The sequence below is a fragment of the Staurois parvus genome, unplaced genomic scaffold (assembly GCF_062004578.1).
Source record: "Staurois parvus isolate SC_StPar_1 unplaced genomic scaffold, SC_StPar_1.0 ptg000509l, whole genome shotgun sequence".
NCBI lineage: Eukaryota > Metazoa > Chordata > Amphibia > Anura > Ranidae > Staurois > Staurois parvus.
Genome location: NW_028318305.1, coordinates 804,895 through 830,396, shown reverse-complemented (window position 1 = coordinate 830,396; position 25,502 = coordinate 804,895). Strand labels below are relative to the sequence as shown.

Below are 25,502 nucleotides of genomic sequence, written 5' to 3'. Positions count from 1 at the left end.
CCACCATATTAACCCAGTCCTCTATTTTCGGCACCTCCTGTCTCCGCCAGAACTTGGGTATCAAGCCCTTTACTGCATTCACGTAATACAATATACCAGATGTTTTATACTTTTTGACTTAGAGCCCAGTGCTATGAAAAGGGCAAGTCTCTGGATCTAATATGATGTCAATCCCTGTAATTTTCTGAATCAGGTACACTACTTTCTCCCAGTACGCTTGTATTTTAGGACACATCCCACCATATGTGATAAATTGTGCCTCTACCTACACATCCCTGCCAACACAAAGGTGAATTATCTCCATTCAATCTGTGTGCCACACTCGGTGTAATATACCATCTTGCCAAACATTTCTACCTCCCGCATGTTTATATTTTCGTGAATTAATCTATACATTTTTTTCTGTTTTTCCTCATTTATTATTACACATATGTCCCTTTCCCATTTTTCTATATATGGTGGCCTTATATCTGTGCATATTTCAGTGAGAATTGTATATATTTTAGAAATTCCCTGTTTCCCATCTCCCTGTGTATCCAATAACTGTTCAAAAGGGTTCCAATCCTTTCTAGTTCTTAAGGGTTTTAGAAGCTTCCCTATGAAGTGTTTCAATTGATAATACCGCCACTCGTCCATTCTCGTGAAAACTTCTCCCTTTTTCTTTTCCAATTCCTTGAGTGAAAACATTTCCTCCCCCACCATTATATCCCTTAATTGTGCATCTTCTTTCTTAATCCACTTCCCTGTGATACCCTCTTTGCCCGGGGGAAAGAACTCTGTGGATCCTAATGGCATTAACAGTGAATTAAATTCCCATCCTTTCTGTCTGTGCAATACATCCCAAACTTTTAAAACATTTAAAGTGAACCAACTTGTGCTATCTGCTAATCCTCGGTGTTGTGTGGGCACCCATATAATCCTACTTAAATTAGTTTTACTTAATACATTTTCAATTTTAACCTAACTTTTCCCTTTTGCATTATGCGTCCAATCAAAAATTCTCGTCAGTATTACCGAGTTATAGTATCTTTTAAAATCTGGTACTCCCAGTCCACCTTTCTCTTTATTTCTACATAGAGTTTCATAACCTCTTGTTTTTTTATTCTTCCAAATATATCTTATAATTTTTTTAATTATATTAAAATATCCTTCTGGAAGTTTGATTGGTATCATTTGAAATTTATATAAGATTTTTGGAACAATTACCATTTTTATCAAATTTATTCGACATATCCATGGCGGGATTCCCCCTCCTAATTTCCTTAGTCCATCCTTAATTTCATTTAATAATGGAATATAATTTAATTTATATAAGTTCTTGTGGGAGGCAGTCAATTTTATTCCTAAATATTTCAATGACTTCATTAAATTTGGTAATGTTATCCTCGAGTTTCCCACAAAAAACAACATATCATTCGCATAAGCTGCCACCTTATGCTCTGTGTCTCCTATCCTTGTTCCCTTTATATCCGTATTATTCCTTATTGTAGACAATAGAGATTCTAATGACAAAACATAATAGTGGAGACAGCGGGCATCCCTGTCTTGTTCCATTTAGCATCCTGAAATACTCTGATAGATCCCCATTAACCATGATTGCTGCAGAAAGTACACTATATAACTTCCTTATCCATTCTCTCATTCTGACTCCCAGCCCCAATACTTCCAGTGTGTCCATCATGTATGCCCAATCTACCCTATCAAATGCCTTTTTGGCATCGATCGAGAGCAGCACCACAGGGGTTTTCTCTTTTCTACTTTTATGGATGAGGAACAAAGATCTCAATCCGTTGTCTCTGAACTCTCTCCCTGGAACAAAGCCCGCTTGATCTAGATGTATCCATTCTGGCATTAGTTCTTTCAACCTATTTGCTAGGACTTTTGAGTATAATTTAGTATCTGTGTTCAGCAAAGAAATCGGTCTATAACTTGAACATAGAGTGACATCCTTTCCTTCTTTATGAATGAGAACTACATGTGCTTGTAGGGATTCCTGCCTCATTTCCATCTCTCCTCCCAATTCATTCATGTATATCTTTAATTTAGGTACTAATATTTCTTTATATTTTTTATAATACCTCACCGTATATCCATCTGGCCCTGGGCTTTTCCCAACCATGGTGCTTTTTAATGCTACTTGTATTTCTGCCTCCGTTATTTCTGATTTTAGGGAATTCAATTGTACCTCACTTAATTTGGATAATCCTGCATTTTTTAAATATGTCTGTCTTTTTTCAATTTTTCCTATTTCCTCATTATTTGTGGTATTCTGGGGGGTAATATTAGATAAGTTACTATAATATTCTTTAAACACCCTAGCAATGTCTTTAGTTGAATATACTACTTCTTCTTTGGGATCTCTTATTTTTTCTATATAGTTCCTAGATTTTTTTTCCTCTGAGCCCTCATTAAATACTTTCCTGGCCTATCTCCCCATCTATACCTCTCACTTGTCATTTTATTAAATACTCTTCTCTTTTCTTCCTCCAGAAAATTATTTAGTTCTTCTTTCTTATTTATTACCTTCTGCATTATCTCTTTTGTAACTCTACTTTTATGCATTTGTTCAAGTTCAGAGAGTTCCTTGAGGAGCCCATTCATTTTTTCCTTTCTTTCCCTTTTCTTCTTTGCTCCAATCGCAATAAGGATTCCTCTAATATAAGCCTTGTGAGCCTCCCATATTGTTGCTACAGACACATCTCCTGTATCATTTTCCTCAAAAAATTGCTCTATTTCTTTTTTAATTCTTTGATCGGTCTCTTGATCCAGGAGAAGTGTCTCATTTAATCGCCATATTGTCCCCATTTTCAACTCCTTTCCCCATGTTAATTTCATTGTAACAGGAGCGTGATCTGATATTGACATTACTTCTATTTTTACTTTGACCAAAGACTCTATAAGTGGATGTTCCAGCAATATATAATCCAATCTCGAATACATCTCGTGTGCATGTGAGAAAAAAGTATAGTCTCTATCCTTCATATGCTTAATTCTACATATATCCACCAGTTGACATTGAAATATCATCCTCTTCAAGGATCTCAGAGACTTACTTCTGCACAGGAGAGGTCGTATCTATCTACGGATCCATGCAAAGATTAAAATCTCCCGCTACAATCAAACCACCTTTTTTGAAATCCATTAGTTTTTTCAAGACATTTTTTAAGAATACCCCTGGTTTCTTATTTGGGCAATAAATATTTGCTACTTTACAATCTATTTCCTGTAATGTACCCTTTAAAAACAGAAATCTCCCTTCTGGATCTACCATTCTGTCCTCCAACTCAAACCTTATGTTTTTCGCGAATCCTATTGCCACCCCTTTGCTCTCCTAATTGGGAAATCTGCATAGAGCCACACTGGATAGTATCTAGAATTTAATTTCACGTTTGCTTCTCTCCCCAACTGTGTCTCCTGTAAGAATACCACTGAAGATGATCTATGCTGAAGCTCCTTAAATAACCTGAATCTCTTCCTGGGGCTATTTAATCCATTAACATTGTAAGTTACAAACTGTATCTCTTCCATTCTTTCCTACTTCTCCTCTCATCTCCTCTCTTACTAATGTGTCTCCCACCATATCACAGAGTCTTAACCTAACTAACCTCTCCCCAAATCCCCCCTCTTCCCACCCCCCATCCTCTCACCCCTTCCACCCCCCTAGTACCCCTCCCCCCTTTTAGGCTAGTATTTTGCCTACGAATCATTTGTGGGCCTAATCCCACCTTCGATTCAGACCTTGAGGTGAAGCTCCGCCCATGTACGACTTACCAGCCCCCCATCCTCCCCAATGTCCTCCCTCCATTATCCAATCCAATAAGTTTCCCGTAAACCATCCGAGTGGGAGGCTGGGGGGGAGGGATAGGAAAAAAAAAAAAACAAGACACCCCTCTACACCTCCCCTCCCACTCTACTCTACTCTCTATTTCTCCTTCTAACTAGCTGCCATTCCTCTTTTTCAGTAGCCCATATCTCTCCTTCCTCTTCTTCCCACCTAGGTATCTCCATTCTCTGCAGTTAAAGTTTCTAATATCTTCAGGAAATCTCAAACTTGCTGTAACTCCATTTTTCCATCCGATTAGACAAGCCCCATCTATATTGCACATTTTGCTTCTTCATCTGCTCTAATAATGGTTTCAGAGATCTCCTTCTTGTCAGTGTCTTAGCTGCTAAATCTGCAAAAATTTGGATATTTATTTCTACATATTTAATACTTGTTCTTCCTTTGATCTTCTTCCATATCTCTTCTTTATCCCCATAATTATGGAATTGAACTACTATATCTCTCAGTTTTTCTTTACCCCTTTCTTGTTGAAACTTTCCTATTCTATAAACACCATCTAATTTAAGAGTCTCTGATGCAGATCTGTCCATTATGTTATTCAGCATTTTACATACTGTTCCCCTTAGGTTTTCCCCTTGTGAAGTCTCTGGTACTCCTCGTATCTTTAAATTACGTCTCTTATCCCTGTTTTCTTGATCCTCCATCTTATAGAGCAGCCTTCTTTGTTCTTTTCTTATTTCTATTGTCTTTTTTTTTTCAGGATAATTTGGGCATGTTTTTTTTACTTTTTCCTCTGTCTCTTCCACTCTAGATAACATTTGCCCCAAATCTTTCTGTATTATCGCCATCTCATGTTTTATTGATTTTTCAAGATTTTTAAACATTTCTCCCATTTCTTTTTTATTTGGCATTTGTAGTTCTTTTTCTTGTTATCCTACCTCAATTCTCCCTATCGTTTGCTGGCTGCTGTTAACCATTCCCAGGGATAATCTAGGGCTGTTTTCCATGCTGATTTCCATCTCACTCCTTTCACCTACTCCTTGAGAGCTTTCTGGGGGCATATTCCCCTGTGAGGTATATTTTTTAATCATACCTGTTTGGGATCCCTTGGGCCCCCTTCCTTTAACAGTTTTATTTTTCATGCCGTCAGTACAACTTTGATCCCTTATCCAAGTGCTGGAAATGATTTAGTTATTTTATTGTCCTGTAAGCCTTTTTAATTCCCCCTTTTGCAAAAATAAATTTTTTCTCTTCTAGGACCTGTGACCCCACACTTTCTCTCCTACTTCTTCAGACCCCCTGGGAATCTCCCCCTTTAATTCACTTTCTGCTTTGAGCAACATCCATCAAGGTACATCAAGCCCAGCCACTCTCACTCACCTTCCCCTTGTCTCCTCTCTTCTGTGAGGCAGCTTCAGGCTTTTTCTTCAGGGACTTTGCTTTCCTGTGCTGTGTCCACTCTTTTGGTGGATTCCTCACTCGGGGTCTCCTTCTGTGTCCCGTGCACCCGTAATCACAGGGAATTGACCGGCGTCTCTCTCTCCCTGTGAGACGCCAGCCGGCTTCTCCTCCTCCCAGCGCTCCTTTACGGCTGGTCACGTGGCCGTCTCCGTGTCCCTACCAACTGAAGGCAACCCGGCACTCCGTCCAGGGACCTCAGCCGTCTCATTGCGGCTTAACCTCCAGAAGCTTCTCCTCCTCTTCACCCCGCTCGGGCTACTGCTCCTCCGCAGGGACCCCCCTTCACACTGCTAGGTCTCTCGCGGGCATCTTGACAGCATTGTGAGGGCACTGACAACAGGAGGCTGGCTGTTGGAGAGTGCTTACTCTGCACTCTCACTCGCCGCCATGTTAAATAAGGACCTGCAGCTACCTGAAACTTCTATATGCGCATTAAGATTGCGCTTCTGATGAGTGGGCAATCTTTCCATACTCTCACATCTGGATGCAGGATTAGTACCCGCACTGGGCATATCAAGTCACAATATTATACCTTGGACTCTTATTTATTTATTTACTTATTTATAGTACACAGTATACAGGACATGCATACTCTTGTATAATATTTGCATTTCATTTACTGGTTATCCATTTTTTTAGCGCTGCACTTTATTTATATTGCTGCTTGTTTCAGAAAGGTTATTGTGGTTCCTTTTGGTGCATTTAGCTGCTTTTATGTGCGCTCGCTAGTCCTTACACTTTTATGCTACCTGAAAGACTGCACTCTGGGAGCCTGAACATGGCGGCGAGTGAGAGTGCAGAGTAAGCACTCTCCAACAGCCAGCCTCCTACCCTGTTGTCAGTGCCCTCACAATGCTGTCAAGATGCCCGCTAGAGACCTACCAGTGTGAAGACGCGCATAAAACTGCGCATGCTCGAGTGTTCCGATCGCCATATTATAGGTTTGATGGATAAAGTCTGGAGACCCTCCTTTTACTGCGCCTGCGCGAATATTGCGGTCGCCATTTTATTGGAGATCGGGTCATCTACAGATGTTATAACTAGAATAAATAGTCTGGAACAAGATGTGATGGGCTAAAATTAAGTGTAACCCATAACTGCATACTGTAACGGGTAAAATTAGGTATAGCTAATAGCTTTATACTATGAGGAGGCAAAAAAAGGGAAATGCAAATTGTATACAATAAGTAAACAATAGAGCTAAGTAGTTATCATACTTGATTCATTGAACATAAATATGTCGCTCAAATAATGCTCATAATGAGCTTAAAATAGTTAACATACAGATAAGACAAATATATATGTATAAAAATTGTATAAAAATTGTAAGGATAATGATAAAGATAATAATTATGAAGATAATAATCGCTTAAAATGTAATATAAGATGTATATATACATAATGAAATATACGTTATATATTATAAGAAGTCGCTCTAAGTTAAAATCAAAACGCCAGTATAGACTGTACAAACTATATACATGTGATATTCATAATGGTGGTCAATCAGAATAAAATATATATAAATATGGGATATAAAGTGCAAAGTGGAGAATGTTAGCTGTTATCAATAAAGCAGTTTATATCTAATTCAACATTGTGGCCTGCAGGAGTCATAGTCTTTATTTCAAAAATCCATTTAGTTTCTAAACCTGAAACTTGTCTGCATCTATTAGAGCCACGCCAATGTTGTTTTGCTACATCTATCCCTACAAACTTAAGGGATGATGGGTCCCTATGGTGGAAGTCCCTGTAGTGTTTCGATAGTGAGTGTTCACGGAAACCTCTTTTAATATTGTATATATGATCACGAAAACGGTCTCGGAGTCTTCTGGTGGTCCGGCCGATATACTGTTTACGGCATGGGCATTCCAGGAGATACACCGCATATCTGGTATTGCAAGTAATAAAAGTGGATACGTCATAGGACTTTCCCGTTGTAGTTGAGGTAAATGACTCAATTTTCTTTTTTGACATGTTGCTATGTCGGCAAATTTGACATCTTTTTCAGGGGAAAAATCCTTTCAGATTAGTAAAGAAACCAAGGCGAGGGGGGGGATCTGTTACATTAGGAGCAATAGTGTTCCGCAATGATTGCACCTTTTTAAAGACAATTTCTGGTTGCACTGGTAGAGCATCTGAGAGGATTGGATCTGCTCTAAGCACATCCCAATTTTTCTTAATTATCTGACGTATAGATTTATATTGGATGGAGAAAGGGGTAATGAATGGACAGAACATGTTCTTTTTTAGTGTTGGTGGGCCAGAAAGCATGTTGTTCCTATTCATATTTGCTACCTTATCCATCTCCATATCTAGAGAGTCAGCCGTATAACCTTTTTCTATAAATCTTTGCCTAAGGATGCTTGCTTTATCGTAATAGGTTTCAATGTTAGTGCAATTTCGTCGTATCCTCATAAATTGACTTTTTGGTATGCCGGCCAACCATCGTGGGTGGTGGCAGCTATCTGTGGAGATGTAGCCATTTCTGTCTGATTGTTTGAAATAGGCTTATGTGGTGCAGTATCCTCCTTTATTTATTATGGTAACATCTAGAAAGTTGACTTGATTGGTGCTATATTCGTAAGTAAGCTGGATGTTGAGGTTATTATTATTGAGTGTTCCAAAAAAGTTAATAAGGGCTACTTCCTCACCCTGCCATAGTATGAGGACATCATCTATATACCGCTTGTAAAAGATGAGCTCGGGCCACTCTCTGGAATAGATGATGTCCTCCTCCCACCTGGCCATAAAAAGATTGGCCAGGCTGGGAGCAAACTTGGCCCCCATCGCGATGCCTCTCGTCTGTAAATAAAAGGTATTCTTGAACCAATGATGGCATGACAGCGGCAAATTACTATCTCGACTTGGCTGACAATATCTCTACCACTCATAAAACATTTATTTTGGACCTACTGAACTTTGCGATGCAAAACAATTATTTCTGGTTCAAGAATACCTTTTATTTACAGACCAGAGGCATCGCAATGGGGGCCAAGTTTGCTCCCAGCCTGGCCAATCTTTTTATGCATTACCCATTACCAGGCTGTACCTATACAGGACCTGCGGCTACCCAAGACTTCTATATGTGCATTAAGATTGCGCTTCTGGTGAGTGGGCAATCTTTCCATACTCTCACATCTGGATGCAGGATTAGTACCCGCACTGGGCATATCAAGTCACAATATTATACCTTGGACTCTTTATTTATTTACTTATTTATAGTACACAGTATACGGGACATTCATACTCATGTATAATATTTGCATTTAATTTACTGAGTCTTTCAGGTAGAAATTGGAATTATAAACCAGAAACCTGATCTCAGTAGACAGAGGCTGTCCATTACCCAAGGACACTAGCAAAACCTAAGGATTTCTGGGAGTGGGAGGGATTATATGGGCTGTGCTAAAAAAATGTTGTTTGCCAGTGTCCTTACTTGAAGGTGGCAGCATATTAGCCATGGTCATCATCAATGTAAGCCTGTGTACTGTACTGTATGATCAAAAAAACCTCCATAGGAAGAAGTTCATCTTCTTCCAATAGACAGCCTAAGGACACCAGCAAAAAACTGAGGACAGCTGGGAGCAAGAGGGGTTATATAGTGAATGTCCCAGCAGCAAATTTTTTTTCCCAGTGTCCAATCACCTGAAGGTAGCAGCATATAACCCATGGTAAAGTTGTAATCTTCTGTGTCCTGTGCTGTGTGACTAAGAAAATCCTTTGCTTGGAGTTCATTAAAGGACACGGGGTCAGAATGAATTCTGAGACAACAGGGTTGTGTTGCTGCCTAGAAGAGACACTGGTAAACAAAAAAGTTGCTAGTGAGCCAGATATAATGTACAAAAGCAATTATAGGAGTAAGCCTAAGACAGAGGGGTGGGATCTGTGTCCCTTACTGAACTTAATGGAAAGCAAATATCTTGTTTTCTTTTTCATTTTTAAAGGACACAGAGTCAGAAAAAATTCTGAGACAACTGAGATGTACTAAAGCAGGCCAACTTAAGGGTGGGAAACAGCAAAGCGCTAACATGCTCACAAAACAGGGTTAAAATGAAAAAATGTCAATTGAAGTGGGTTTGTTGGTAGGACACGAGCAAGAAATTGATGCTTGATGGGAAGGGGAGTTGTTATACCTGGCTGACTAAACAAGTAGCCAATTCACTTGTATGCAGTAGTATAACCCAATCAGCTCTGAATTCCTTTGACGCCCTGTTGCCTAATGAATGATTAAGAAATAGCTTTTATTAAACACAGTTGTTTTAAACTCCTGTATTTTAACTTCAGTGAGATGAAGCTACTTTGTACACAAGATGGTCTGATAATGCAGATTGTGCAAATCATCAGTGCTGTGCAACTAGACAGGACATACATTGTTATTTTTTTAATAGTGCACTCTCTTTTTTTTATTTTGATTCAGGGTTCCAAATAGCATCAAACTTTTTATTATGAAAATGCATTATACAGTGGTATGCCTAAGCCATATATTGGCCTTGATCACAATCTTAACTTAAATATTTTGTATTTCTATTGCTGTACAGGAAGCTGCACATAATTTTAATCACGCCTATTTGTTCAGCACATTCAAAGGATCCAAAGACTGTAGTCTGAAGTAATGAAGTCCCCAGCCTGAAAACGTGGTATCTTGCACACCCAAAACAATGTAACTTACAGGTAAGATAAACTTTTTTTCTGGAATGTCACAACATTTGTATACTGCTATGTGTAAATGTTTTTTGCAATTTTGCCTAACTTTTTTTGAACTGGCACATATGTAGTCTTATGTCTCTCTTTAGTTTTAGTGGATACTGTATCTATTCAGGTCTATTTACAGAGATTAAAATAACTGGTGATACTACCCAGGTACCCCACTAACAAACATTTTACTAAATGATACCAATAAATCAATGTTGTATCTTACCAGTAGTATATTATTGCCATCAACTGATAAACTAGTAAGGCAGGAAAAAAATTCGGTACTGTACCCTAAATGAAATCAAAATAAATAAACAACATTAATGCATAGTTTAGAAAAAAAAAAAGACTAAAAAAACAAGAAGAAACTGACCAAAATGAGTGACAGGAAATTCAATTGATGAAATTCTATTGTTTGTAATTATCAGTTGTTTCAATCTGCAAAGAGACAAAAATGTATGTTATTACATTAAAACCACATCTCTCTCTAGTCAGTGTTTCACAAACTACCACTAACAGAAACGTCAGACAAAGGATTTTGGATCCACTTTTTATTTTTTTGCACTTTGTCATATTTTAAATTCAACAGCGCTAACAATACCAACCACATACTGGTGGATCAAGGTAAGTGGAGTTGTTTTGGAAAAGTCTTTACACAGCTTAAGCCAGAAGGGGACATTGTGCCATGGAACCTGCAATTATATTACTCATAGTGCATGTTCAGAGGTACAAAGTAAACCAAGCTCTAAACCATTGTACAGGCACACAATTCTCTTACAACTCCAAGATCTAAAGTCTATTGTCACAAAACAGTTTAAAGTGAACCAATTGGTACTTGTTAGCAGCGTAATTTTACTCTTAAAAGTGGATCAGACTTCCTGGCAAGATCCTGGAAATGCTGAGGATCCCAAATCTCACGAGAAGATGCCCTGTCAGGGCTCCGGGAATGACCAGAGATGTGTGGACCGACACAGGGAAACACAGACTTCAGGTATAGCGTGTAAACAAGATAATTTATTAAGGACAACACAAACATAAACGCAGTGCAACACACCAAACCCAAAACTAACACAAATACATACAACAAGGTGAAACAAACCCAAACCTAAACTGATATATATATATGTATATATATATATATATATGGAGCACAACGTAGTCAGGCGGGCCGGGTCGGTAGCTAACGGGCAAACAGGGTACCAGGAGCGAGCGGAAGAGTGGTCAGGAATAGCCTAGGTCAGGACAGGCGGAGTTCGTTCAGAGTCAGGATCAAAGCAGGATCAGACAGGATGCAGGCACAGGGGCTCATGGGAAACATACACCAAGGCACTGACTGCAGGTCTGGCCATTCCTTAAATACACCTCCTGCAATCAGCCTCAGGTGATGGCTGACTGCAGGAGTGAGCTTCTGGTTGCTGAGAGCACCCGCTGGCCAGCCCTGGTACTGCAGCGCACACGGCAGATGAGTCCCACCAACATTGGCGAGTCCATTCCTGACAGTACCCCCCCCCCTTAAGGAGCGGCCTCAGGACGCTCCAAACAGTCCTTAGTGGGCAAAATGTTCCACCGCCTGGGTTAGGTAACTGGCTGGATATCAGGGGCTGGCACATCAGGCTGGGCAGCGGACAGAGGCACATCAGGCTGGGCAGCGGACAGAGGCACATCAGGCTGGGCAGCGGACAGAGGCACATCAGGCTGGGCAGCGGACAGAGGCACATCAGGCTGGGCAGCGGACAGAGGCACATCAGGCTGGGCACCGGGCCATCAGGTGGAGCAGCAGGCACGAGTCATCTGGTGGAACAGCGGGCACCGAGTCACCTGGCACGACAGCGGGCACCGAGTTACCTGGCACGACAGCGGGCACCGAGTCATCTGGCACGACAGCGGGCTCAGAGTCATCTGGCACGACAGCGGGCTCCGAGTCATCTGGCACGACAGCGGGCTCCGAGTCACCACACTCGACAGCGGGCACCGAGTCGTCAGGCCGGATTGGGCCATCAGGCCGGATTGGGCCATCAGGCTGGATCGGGCCATCAGGCTGGATCGGGTCATCAGGCTGGGTAGCTTACACCATATCATCAAGCTGGACAGGGTCATCAGGCTGGACCGGGTCATCAGGCTGGACCGGGTCATCAGGCTGGATCGGGTCATCAGGCTGGATCGGGTCATCAGGCTGGATCGGGTCATCAGGCTGGGTAGCTTACACCATATCATCAAACTGGATAGGATCATCAGGCTGGATCGGGCCATCAGGCTGGATCGGGCCATCAGGCTCGATTGGGATATCAGGCTGGATCGGGCCATCAGGCTGGGTAGCGGGCACCAGATCATCAAGCTGGATAGGATCATCAGGCTGGGTAGGATCATCAGGCACCGAGTCATCTGGCAGAACAGCGGGCACCGAGTCACCAAGCTCGATAGCGGGCAACGAGTCACCTGGTACGACAGCGGGCTCCAAGTCACCTGGCACGACAGCGAGCACCGAGTCATCTGGCACGACAGCGAGCACCGAGTCACCTGGCACGACATCGAGCACCGAGTCACCTGGCACGACAGCGGGCACCGAGTCATCTGGCACGATAGCGGGCACCGAGTCATCTGGCAGAACAGCGGGCACCGAGTCACCAAGCTCAACAGCGGGCACCGAGTCACCAAGCTCAACAGCGGGCACCGAGTCACCAAGCTCAACAGCGGGCACCGAGTCATCTGGCACGACAGCGGGCACCGAGTCATCTGGCACGACAGCGGGCACCGAGTCACCTGGCACGACAGCGGGCACCGAGCCATCTGGCAGAACAGCGGGCACTGAGTCACCAAGCTCGACAGCGGGCACCGAGTCACCTGGCACGACAGCGGGCACCGAGTCACCTGGCACGACAGCGGGCACCGAGTCACCTGGCACGACAGCGGGCACCGAGTCACCTGGCACGACAGCGGGCACCGAGTCACCTGGCACGACAGCGGGCACCGAGTCGTCAGGCCGTATCAGGTAATCAGGCCGTATCGGGTAATCAGGCCAGATCGGGCCATCAGGCCAGATCGGGCCATCAGGCCGGATCGGGCCATCAGGCCGGATCGGGCCATCAGGCCGGATCGGGCCATCAGGCCGGATCGGGCCATCAGGCCGGATCGGGCCATCAGGCCGGATCGGGCCATCAGGCCGGATCGGGCCATCAGGCCGGATCGGGTCATCAGGCCGGATCGGGTCATCAGGCTGGGTAGCTTACACCATATCATCAGGCTGGACCGGGTCATCAGGCTGGACCGGGTCATCAGGCTGGATCGGGTCATCAGGCTGGATCGGGTCATCAGGCTGGGTAGCTTACACCATATCATCAAACTGGATAGGATCATCAGGCTGGATCGGGCCATCAGGCTGGATCGGGCCATCAGGCTGGATCGGGCCATCAGGCTGGATCGGGCCATCAGGCTGGATCGGGCCATCAGGCTGGATCGGGCCATCAGGCTGGATCGGGCCATAAGGCTGGATCGGGCCATAAGGCTGGGTAGCGGGCACCAGATCATCAGGCTGGATTGGGTCATTAGGCTGGGTAGGATCATCAGGCACCGAGTCATCTGGCAGAACAGCGGGCACCGAGTCACCAAGCTAGATAGCGGGCAACGAGTCACTTGGCACGACAGCGGGCACCGAGTCACCTGGCACGACAGCGAGCACCGAGTCATCTGGCACGACAGCAAGCACCGAGTCACCTGGCACGACAGCGCGCTCCGAGTCATCTGGCACAACAGCGAGCACCGAGTCATCTGGCACGATAGCGGGCACCGAGTCATCTGGCAGAACAGCGGGCACCGAGTCACCAAGCTCAACAGCGGGCACCGAGTCATCTGGCACGACAGCGGGCACCGAGTCACCTAGCACGACAGCGGGCACCGAGCCATCTGGCAGAACAGCGGGCACCGAGTCACCAAGCTCAACAGCGGGCACCGAGTCACCTGGCACGGCAGCGGGCACCGAGTCACCTGGCACGGCAGCGGGCACCGAGTCACCTGGCACGACAGCGGGCACCGAGCCATCTGGCACGACAGCAGGCACCGAGTCACCAAGCTCGACAGTGGGCACCGAGTCACCAAGCTTGACAGTGGGCACCGAGTCATCTGGCACGACAGCGGGCACCGAGTCATCTGGCAGAACAGCGGGCACCGAGTCACCAAGCTCGACAGCGGGCACCGAGTTATCAGACTGGATCGGGTCATCAGGCCGGATCAGGTAATCAGGCTGGATCGGGCCATCGGGCTGGGTAGCGGGCACCAGATCATCAGGCTGGACAGGGTCATCAGGCTGGACAGGGTCATCAGGCTGGATCGGGTCATCAGGCTGGATCGGGTCATCAGGCTGGGTAGCGTACACCAGATCATAAAGCTGGATCAGGCCATCAGGCTGGATCGGGCCATCAGGCTGGGTAGCGGGCACCAGATCATCAAGCTGGATAGGATCATCAGGCTGGATTGGGTCATCAGGCTGGGTAGGATCATCAGGCTGGATCGAGTCGTCAGGCTGGATCGGGTCATCAGGCTGGGTAGCGGGCACCAGATCATCAAGCTGGATAGGATCATCAGGCTGGATTGGGTCATCAGGCTGGGTAGGATCATCAGGCACCGAGTCACCAAGCTCGATAGCGGGCACCGAGTCACCTGGCACGACAGCGAGCACCGAGTCACCTGGCACGACAGCGAGCACCGAGTCATCTGGCATGACAGCGGGCACCGAGTCATCTGGCACAATAGCGGGCACCGAGTCATCTGGCAGAACAGCGGGCACCGAGTCACCAAGCTCGACAGCGGGCACCGAGTCACCTGGCACGACAGCGGGCACCGAGTCACCTGGCACGACAGCGGGCACCGAGCCATCTGGCAGAACAGCGGGCACCGAGTCACCAAGCTCGACAGCGGGCACCGAGTCACCTGGCACGACAGTGGGCACAGAGTCACCTGGTACAACAGCGGGCACCGAGTCACCTGGCACGACAACGGGCACCGAGTCATCTGGCAGAACAGCGGGCACCGAGTCACCAAGCTCGACAGCGGGCACCGAGTTATCAGACTGGATCGGGTCATCAGGCCGGATCGGGTCATTAGGCTGGATCGGGTCATCAGGCTGGATCGGGTCATCAGGCTGGGTAGCGTACACCAGATCATAAGGCTGGATAGGATCATCAGGCTGGATCGGGCCATCAGGCTGGATCGGGCCATCAGGCTGGGTAGCGGGCACCAGATCATCAAGCTGGATAGGATCATCAGGCTGGATTGGGTCATCAGGCTGGGTAGGATCATCAGGCTGGATCGGGTCATTAGGCTGGATCGGGTCATCAGGCTGGATCGGGTCATCAGGCTGGATCGGGTCATCAGGCTGGGTAGCGTACACCAGATCATAAAGCTGGATAGGATCATCAGGCTGGATCGGGCCATCAGACTGGATCAGGCCATCAGGCTGGGTAGCGGGCACCAGATCATCAAGCTGGATAGGATCATCAGGCTGGGTTGGGTCATCAGGCTGGGTAGGATCATCAGGCTGGGTAGGATCGTCAGGCTGGGTAGCGGGCACCAGATCATCAAGCTGGGTAGGATCATCAGGCTGGATCGGGTCATCAGGCTGGGTAGGATCATCAGGCTGGGTAGGATCATCAAGCTGGGTAGGACCATCAAGCTGGGTAGGACCATCAGGCCGGATCAGGTCATCAGGCCGGATCGGGTCATCAGGCTGGATCGGGTCATCAGGATGGGTAGCGTACACTGGGTCATCAGGCATCAGGCTGAACAACGGAAGGCGGGTTCACAGATGGCAAGCTGACCGGTTTGGATACTGGTTGGAAAGAATTTTCGCTTCTTCTTGGGTTTAGTTACTGAGGCACTGCAAATAAATGCAGGTCTGTAAATGGAGGGAGTAGCTGGAGACAGAGAAGAGCTGGAGGATGGAACAGAGGAGGGAATAGTTGCTACAGCGGCCTTTTTTACAGGGTTAAAGGCAGGATAGGTGCAGCGAGTGGGAACAGGGTATATTGGGCTGTCACTGGGGGTGCTGTTGGGAATGCAGGAATAGAGCTTTGAGCAGAGGAATGATTGGAAGCAGAACTGGTTTGTTGCAAGCTGCCTGAGGCTGGGTGTAACAAGTCTGACCAGGACTGTAGTATTGGTTGAACAAAGCTCAGCTTACACATAGCCTGTCTGACCAAAGACTGCACTGCGTTTATACAATCCATTAGCACCTGTTGTGAACATGCTGAATAATGCTCCAAGAAGCAAGCCACATCATCCTCCAATAACCATACCAGTGACTCTACTTGGTCTGTACTAAATGGCAGCAAAAAGCCATCCCTGCTTTCAGGGGTACCAGATGAAGCCAACTCTGCACAAACCTGAATCAATGGTTGCACCTAAGAGAACTCCATGCCCTGATCTACTGGGAAATGAGCGATCCGTATGCATTCTAGCAGCTGATCCCTGGCATACTCCTTCAGAGTCTGATAGGCATAATCTCTGTCATCTAGGACTAGCAGCGACAAAATACACAACACCCTCAGGGTGCATCCTTCACAACAATAAGCCAAGATGGCTTCCCTGTGCAGCCACTTCTGGTCAGGACTGGCCTTGGTGTAATGTCAGGGCTCTGGGAATGACTAGAGGTGTGTGGACCGACACAGGGAAACACAGACTTCAGGTATAGCGTGTAAACAAGATAATTTATTAAGGACAACACAAACATAAACGCAGTGCAACAAACCAAACCCAAAACTAACACAAATACATACAACAAGGTGAAACAAACCCAAACCTAAACTGATATATATATATATGTATATATATATGGAGCACAACGTACTCAGACGGGCCGGGTCGGTAGCTAACGATCAAACAGGGTACCAGGAGCGAGCGGAAGAGTGGTCAGGAATAGCCGAGGTCAGGACAGGCGGAGTTCGTTCAGAGTCAGGATCAAAGCAGGATCAGACAGGATGCAGGTACAGGGGCTCATGGGAAACATACACTAAGGCCCTGACTGCAGGTCTGGCCATTCCTTAAATACACCTCCTGCAATCAGCCTCAGGTGATGGCTGACTGCAGGAGTGAGCTACTGGTTGCTGAGAGCACCCGCTGGCCAGCCCTGGTACTGCAGCCCCCACGGCAGATGAGTCCCACCACCATTGGCAAGTCCATTACTGACATGCCCCTTCATCATCTCAAGAGACTTGGAATCCTTAGCCTTCTAGGCCACTCTCTCCCCCTCTCAGATGTCACCCTCTCAGGCATTAAAGAAGCATATAAGTAAATAATATAAATTCAAGTAATCCCTCAAAAGTACTGTTGCCTCCCTATAAATCCTCAAGCATGTAGCTTTAGATGACGAATGCCCATCGGTGGCTGGCTCCTTTGACACAACTGGCATATATTTTTCTTTACCTAGCATCACATATTTAAAAAAAAAAGTTTTATATATATATATATATATATATATATACACACACACACACACACACACATACATACACACACTGCTCAAAAAAATTAAAGGAACACTTTTTATATTCAAATATTTTTTATTGAGGTTTTTCAGCAAATACATTAACATATAAGCGAACAGAGAAACAGTACTGGTTCCTTGTTTTACAAGCAATTCAGATAGTGATTGACAGTTCCAACCGATTACACCAATATAGTATATACATTTATAATGAAAGTTGTACAGTGCTGGAACCAATTTCTTTCTGTTCTGGGACAACTAAGAACCATGGGGAATATAGGGAAGAAAGGGGTAATAGGAGGGGGAAGGGGGAAGAAATATAGCAGATATAGGAACAACTGCCTGAACTAAAAGGCTAGAAAACAACATACCAGTCAAGATAATGTGTAATACTCCAAAGGGGGTGGGTCATCAGATTTTAATTTTACAATTGGCACTGAGTGACCATTAATACCAGGAGCGAACAAATGTTTGAGTATGATAAGTTGGCAAAAGAAAATCTCCTTTCAATGTCACATTAATAATTTATATCAGTAATCACCATTGTTTTTGTGGGAGATGTAAGCGATTTCCATTGTCTGGTGATGTTATTTTTGGCAGCAAATAGTATGTGGATAACTATACAACGGGATTTAGAAAGCACGCTATCTAGACCAATGTGGAATAATGCTAGGGAAGGGTCAGGGCTCAATGTGGATACTATTACTTCGGATATTAGATTAAAAATACTGTTCCAAAATGATTTCAGAGATTTGCAAGACCATAGTAAGTGTAGGAGGGAGCCTATTTCTCCACAATGACGCCAGCACTGTGGGGAATGGGCAGGATACATTTTTGAGAGTTGGACGGGAGTTAAGTACCATTGATGGAGGATTTTTAGATAAGATTCCCAATGCGTAGCACATTGGGAAGATTTGTGTGATCTGAAAAGGATAGGCCAAGTATCAATTTCCAGTTATGTAAGGATGATGTTCTTATGGATAGTTTTAACTTAATGAGGTGAGAGTAGAACAGGGAGATCTCCTTTCCTGGGTATTTGGACTGGGTCTGAAGCGTAGAGTTAGAAGAAATATTTTTAGAGTGGATGCAGTGGACAATCCTCAGTTAAAGTATTCCGATGCAGGTAACAAAAATTTGTTTTGGAGAACTTGAAAGGATGCTATGTCGTTTGTGAAATAGAGGTGTAGGATTAATTTGATATCACATTTTTCTCATACGTGAAGATTGAGATATGGCATAAATGAGTGTAAGGAGGTGATGGGGACAGGTATTGAAGTAGCTTCCATGAAATTATAGGAGAGAAGCATGGAGCAGGCTGCTAGTGAAGCTTTGATGCATGGATGATTAAGAGAGGGACGCATATGGTCTACTGAGCGTAGGATAAGAAGGTTCTGCGGATAAAGGGGGCGGAATAGTGATAATTCTATAAGGGACCAAATTTTTTCTTTAGTCAGGTGCCACCAAAAGTAAATTTGGTGAAGGATTGTAGCCAAGTAGTATGAATAAATATGAATGGGGTGGAAGGATTAGTAAATTTGTGACACATCCCAGAGGAATTGAGAAATTTGTCTCTGAAGATTGTTGAAAAAAATTTTTGGTACTAGTATAGGGAGGGTCCGAAAGATGTATAATAATTTGTGTAGAAGAATAATTTTTAGAGCCGCAATACATCCTAATTTAGAAAGGCCGTTTGTGCGAAGCGACTGGAGCCCTTTCGGTAGGGATTGAAGAAGTGGCTTATAATTTGTGTCAAAAAGTTGAGAGGTAGAAGGTGTTAGATTAATTCCTAAATAGGGAATGGATTGATTGGTACAGGTAAAGGGAAATTTTTTAGTGAGGTACTGCTGAATTTTCGGAGGTGTGTGTAAATTTAGTTTAAGAGATTTGTTTTCGTTTAATTTGTAATAGGAAACTTCTGCATATTGGCGTAGCATTGAACGGATTAGAGGTAAATACTGGGAAGGATTGGTGACCATTAAGATGGTATCGTCAGCAAATAAGCTAACCTTGTGTTTAGACCCTTGATATGAGATGTCTGTAAATGCGGACTCCTCCCTTTTCGCAAGAGGTTCAATAAGTAGCGCAAACACCGTAGGGGATAGAGGGCAACCTTGCCTCGTGCCATTGGTGATGTTAAATGGCTGAGAGAGTACGCCATCGTTAAGGACTCTGGCAGAAGGAGAAGAATACAAAGACATGATAGCATTTTGGAACCAAGCTGTAATACCATATTTTTGTAAAACAGCTTTCATAAATCCCCAGTGAATACGATCAAACGCCTTCTCAGTGTCTAATGAGAGAAGCAGAGAAGGCATTTTTGAGTTACTAGGCTATAGATTAGAGAGATTAATCATCTAGTGGTGTCTGGGACTTGTCGCCCTGGTATGAACCCCACTTGACCTGGATGTTTCAGGGTTGGAAGATAGGAGAGCAATCTGTGGGAAATTAATTTTGAAAATAATTTCATATCTGTGTTTATGAGCGATATGGGTCTATAGTTTTGTACTAATTGGGAATCTTTGCCCGGTTTAGGAATCGTAGTGATGATAGATTGTAACATTTCTTTGGGTAGAGAGCCAGAGAGTGCGGCATGATTAAAGAGGTTTGTTAGGTGCGGAGAGAGGATGTTAGCAAAACATTTACTGTATAGTATTCATTGGTATAACTGTCTCCTCCTGGGAAATTGTGAAGTGAGAGAGTTTTAATCTCTGATTCAATTTCTTTGGGGGAGAACAGTTCAGAGATTTTTTGGAGTTGGGTTGGGGAGAGAGCAGGGAGTGAGACTGAGTTTAAAAAAAGTTGTAGAGCAGGGAGTGAGACTGAGTTTAAAAAAAGTTGTATGGAGGCGGAGGATGGTTGAATTTTGTCCTCATCGTCTTTAAGGTTATAAAGAGATTGGTAAAACTCAGCAAATACATTAGCTATGTCTAAGAGGATTGGTTACCGGAGAATTTAAGAGGGATGTTGGACTGAATTTATTTTGGATTTGAGACGTTGTTGTTTAACTGATCTAGCTAGTAGAGAACTGGCTTTATTTCCTAGAGAATAATACTTCACTTTCATTCTCTGCAAGTTAAGGTCATATCTGAATAATAGTAAGGAGAGAAATTAATTCCTAAGTGCTAATAAGAAAGCAGAGTTAACAGCATTAGGGTCATGTTTGTATAGTTCCTCTGCCCTTTTAATAGAGCTTAGAGCCTCTTCAACCTGGCACCTTCTCTTAATAACAATTTGAGAGTTTATCTTCATAAGTATCACCCCCATATAAGCTTTATATGTAGCCCATAAGGTAGTGGCAGAGATGTCAGGTGTGTCGTTTGTGTCGAAGAAGAGAGAATGAGCTTCCATAATAGTTTTCCGATTAGTGGGGTCTTCCAGTAGAGAAGAGTTACATCTCCAGGGACGTGTGATGTATGTTTTATTCGAGTTGCCAATGGTAATGCTTATGGGAGCATGATCGGACCATGTGATTGAGCCTACAGTGAGGAACAGAAGTATTTGAACACCCTGCGATTTTGCAAGTTCTCCCACTTAGAAATCATGGAGGGGTCTGAAATTCACATTGTAGGTGCATTCCCACTCTGAGAGACAGAATTTGAAAAAAAAAATTCAGGAAATCACATTGTATGAGTTTTAAAGAATTTATTTGTCTTGCACTGCTGAACATAAGTATTTGAATACCTAAGAAACAGCAAGAATTCTGGCTCTCAAAGACCTGTTACTGTGCCTTTAAAAAGTCCACCTCTACTCCACTCATTAATCTAACTTAGTAGCACCTGTCTGAGCTCTTTAAAGACACCTGTCCACCCCACAGTCAGTCAGACGCCAACTACTACCATGGGCAAGATCAAAGAGCTGTCAAAAGACACCAGAGACAAAATTGTGGACCTCCACAAGGCTGGAAAGGGCTACAGGGCAATTGCCAAGCAGCTTGGTGAAAATAGATCAACTGTTGGAGTAATTGTTAGAAAATGGAAGAGGCTAAAGACGACTGTCAGTCTCCCTCGGACTGGGGCTCCATGCAAGATCTCACCTCGTGGGGTATCAGTGATGATAAGAAAGGTAAGGAATCAGCCAAGAACTACAAGGGAGGAGCTGGTCAATGACATGAAGAAAGCTGGGACCACAGTTTCAAGGGTCACTGTCGGTAGAACACTACGCCGTCATGGTTTCAAATCATGCATTGCACGGAAGGGTCCCCTGCTCAAGTCATCACATGTCCAGGCCCGTCTGAAGTTTGCCAATGACCATCTGGATGATCCAGAGGAGGCATGGGAGAAAGTCATGTGGTCAGATGAGACCAAAGTAGAACTTTTTGGTCTAAACTTCACTCGTCGTGTTTGGAGGAAAAAGAAGGATGAGTTGCATCCCAAGAACACCATCCCTACTGTGAAGCATGGGGGTAACATCATGCTTTGGGGGTGCTTTTCTGCAGGACGACTGCACTGTATTAAGGAGAGGATGAATTGGGCCATTTATTGTGAGATTTTGAGCAACAACCTCCTTCTCTCAGTCAGAGCATTGAGTGGCTGGGTCTTCCAACATGACAACGACCCGAAGCACACAGCCAGGATAACCAAGGAGTGGCTCCGTAAGAAGCATATCAAGGCCCTGGAGTGGCCTAGCTAGTCTCCAGACCTAAATCCAATAGGACATCTTTGAAGGGAGCTGAAACTCCGTGTTGCTCAGCGACACCCCCGAAACCTGACAGATCTAGAGGAGATCTGTGTGGAGGAGTGGGCCAAAATCCCTGTTGCAGTGTGTGCAAACCTGGTCAAGAACTACAGGAAACATTTGACCTCTAATTGCAAACAAAGGCTTCTGTACCAAATATTAACACTGATTTTCTCAGGTGTTCAAATACTTATGTTCAGCAGTGCAAGTCAAATAAATTCTTTAAAAATCATACAATGTGATTTCCTGATTTTTTTTTTTTTAATTCTGACTTTCAGAGTGGGAATGCACCTACAATGTGAATTTCAGACCCCTCCATGATTTCTAAGTGGGAGAACTTGCAAAATCAGGGTGTTCAAATACTTCTGTTCCTCACTGTATGTCCGATGAGGTGACTTTTTGCAAGGTCCATTTATCAGAGCGGAAGAAATCTATCCTGGAATACGAGCATTGGGAGGGAGAATAGTATGAATAGTCTCTTTCTACCCCATGCTGGCATCTCCAAATATCGTATAGGTCATTGGTGTGTAAGAAGTGGTTCAGCAAGTAGGTGGGAGGGGCGTTTTAATGAAGAAGAGGACAGGTGGAAATTTCCAACTATATTGAAGTCTCCTCTGATGATTAAGTTGCCTTTTCTGAGTGATGAAATCTTGGTATGTAACTGTTGGCAGAATTAGATTTGGTTATTTGGTTTGTGTTTGGACCATGCGCATTGACCAAAGTGTATTGGGTATTGTTGATGAGGCAAATCAAGATAGGAAATGGCCCTGGGGGTCAGTATATTCTGAGGTATAGATCAAAAACTTCAGAACTACCAGAGTAGCTTTCAAAACAGTAGCAGCGTCTCCATCATCTCCCATCAGCCATTGTCTAGCAGAGACCAAAAAAAAAGAAAGAAGCTAGGTACCCATACGGGAGCATGCCTCAGAAGTATAAAAACATAGGGAGAATCTTTTCAACAAATTAATTTTTCCAATCAGAGATAAAGGCAATCGCTGCCATGCCTCCGTTTTGGTTTTCAACATCGTAAGCTGGGGTAGGAGACTCAAAGTAGGATAATCAAAGGCATTAGCAGAGATTTGTACCCATAGATAAGTTAAACTGGACAGTATCTGGAACATTGCTCTCAAGGAAGGGCTAAGGTCGCTTCATTCGTCAGCTTAGAGAGCTACACACTCCTTTATCCCTCCCACCTCCATAGCCCCCATATCCACAAAGAATCAAAGCGCTATCACCATAGGCTCCATCATCAAAGCAAACAAGAAGTGTGAGAGAAGGCAGGCCTATCTAGTGCCTTTGCTTATTGGAAAATACGGCGAGAGAGCCTGGCCTATCTTCAGAGCTAACCTGGGGTGCCCATAGAGCAAGGATTTTTTGATATCTAGGGAAACTACCACTCTCGTGGCCACTCGGTCGTGGGAAATCTGGAGGTGGGTGAAGAGCCTCCTAAGATTTGTCAGTAGATTTCTGTGGCATGAATCTCATCAGGTCCACTGTGAGCATATTTAACAATCTGATTTCTTTTTATGAGGAGATGAGCAAAACCTTGGACAGAGGGGTGCCTGTGGACATGGTATACTTGGATTTTGCAAAAGTGTTTGACACAGTTCCCCGCCCATGGTTAATGTGTAAGGTAAAGTCTACAGGCTTGGAAAAATCAGTATGTAAATGGATAGAAAATTGGATAAAAGATCCTTTTCAGAGAGTAGTGGTTAATGATTCATACTCTGAATGATCAAGGGTTGTTAGTGGTGTACCCCAAGGTTCAGTGTTGGGACGCTTACTTTTTTACACATATATACACCGTGTTCCAAATTATTATGCAATTGATATTTTTCTCATTTACCTAAATAATTGATGTAAATAACAGTCCGCATAATTCTCATGTTATCAACTATTAAGAGTACAATTCAAATTTTATTGAACAAACCTCCTAATGATAACAGAATTTTTTTTAAACATAAAACACTTACAATGCACTGTTCCAAATTATTACGCACAGTAAGTTTCAAAACACTTTATAGGTTGTAAAGAACTGAAAATTGTCATTTGTTGTGTTTGCAGCATATTTACTGAAATCAAAAGCTATTTCAATCAAAACAACATTTTAACTTTTTAAACATTTTAACAGGTCACGTTACATTTTAACATAGGACCCCTTATTTGATAGCAGCTTCACAAGTCTTGCATCCATTGAACTTGTGAGTTTTTGGACAGTTTCTGCTTGAATTTGTTTGCAAGATGTCAGAATAGCCTCCCAGAGCTGCTGTTTGGATGTAAACTTCCTCCCACCCTCATAGATCTTTTGCTTGAGGATGCTCCAAAGGTTCTCAATAGGATTGAGGTCAGGGGAGGATGGAGGCCACACCATGACTCTCTTTCCTTTTATCCCCATAACAGCCATTGATCCAGAGGTATTCTTTGCAGCAAGAGATGATGCATTGTCATGATGAGGATGATTTTATTACGGAAAGCATAGTTCTTCCTTCTGTACCAGGGCAGAAAGTGGTCAGTCATAAACTCCACATACTTTGCAGAGGTCATCTTTACACCTTCGGGGGCTCTAAAGGGGCCGACCCGCTCTGTTCCCATGATTACGGCCCAAAACATGACTCCACCACCGCCTTGCTGACGTCGTAGCCTTGTTGGAACAGGGTGGCCGTCCACCAACCATCCACTACTCTATCCATCTGGACCATCCAGGATTGCACAGCACTCATTGAACAGGACTGCTTGAAAATTAGTCTTCATGTATTTTTCTGCCCAATGCAGCCATTTCTGCTTGTGAGCATTGGTTAGTGGTGGCCAAATAGAAGGTTTATGCACAGTTGCAAGACTCTGGAGGACTCTACCAGCAGCTTCAAATATCTGTTTGCTGCTATGTAATGATATTTTAGCAGCTGCTCTCTTGATCCAATGCATGGATCTGGCAGAAATCTTCCTCAATGTGCCTTTATCTCCACGAACCAGTCTGTGCTCTGAATCAGCCACAAATCTCTTAATAGTGTGATGATCACGCTTACGTTTTCGTGAAATATCTAATGTTTTCATACCTCGTCCAAGGCATTGAACTATTTCACTCTTTTCGGCAGCAGAGAGATCCTTTTTCTTCCCCATATTGCTTGAAAATGGTGCTCTGCTTAATAATGTGGAACACCGTCCTTTAGTAGTTTTTCCTTAAATTGGGCTCACCAGCCAATCTAATTATCACAGGTGTCTGAGATTGTTTTCAGTGATCAAAAGAGCCCTGACACACAATGCCATCCATGAGTTAAACTGAAAAACAAAATATTTCATCTTTGTGACACTTAAATAGAATTTGCATAATAATTTGGAACGCAGTGTATATAAAAACAATTTAGGGTCTGGAATTAAAAATACCATTTCAATCTTTGCAGATGACACCAAGCTATG

General features: G+C 44.0%; 1 protein-coding gene across 3 annotated transcripts in view; it reads right to left on the bottom strand.

Moving 5' to 3' along the window:
• Positions 1–25,502, bottom strand: part of TBCE (tubulin folding cofactor E) — a 505,807-nt gene that overhangs the window by 123,493 nt on the left and 356,812 nt on the right. For all 3 annotated transcript variants that reach the window (XM_089690000.1, XM_089690001.1, XM_089690002.1), the window contains 2 exons: positions 10,314–10,378; positions 10,167–10,231 (listed from right to left, as the gene is read on the bottom strand). In XM_089690000.1, the coding sequence (XP_089546126.1) occupies positions 10,167–10,231; positions 10,314–10,378 (130 nt within the window). The remainder of the gene's footprint in view (positions 1–10,166; positions 10,232–10,313; positions 10,379–25,502) is intronic.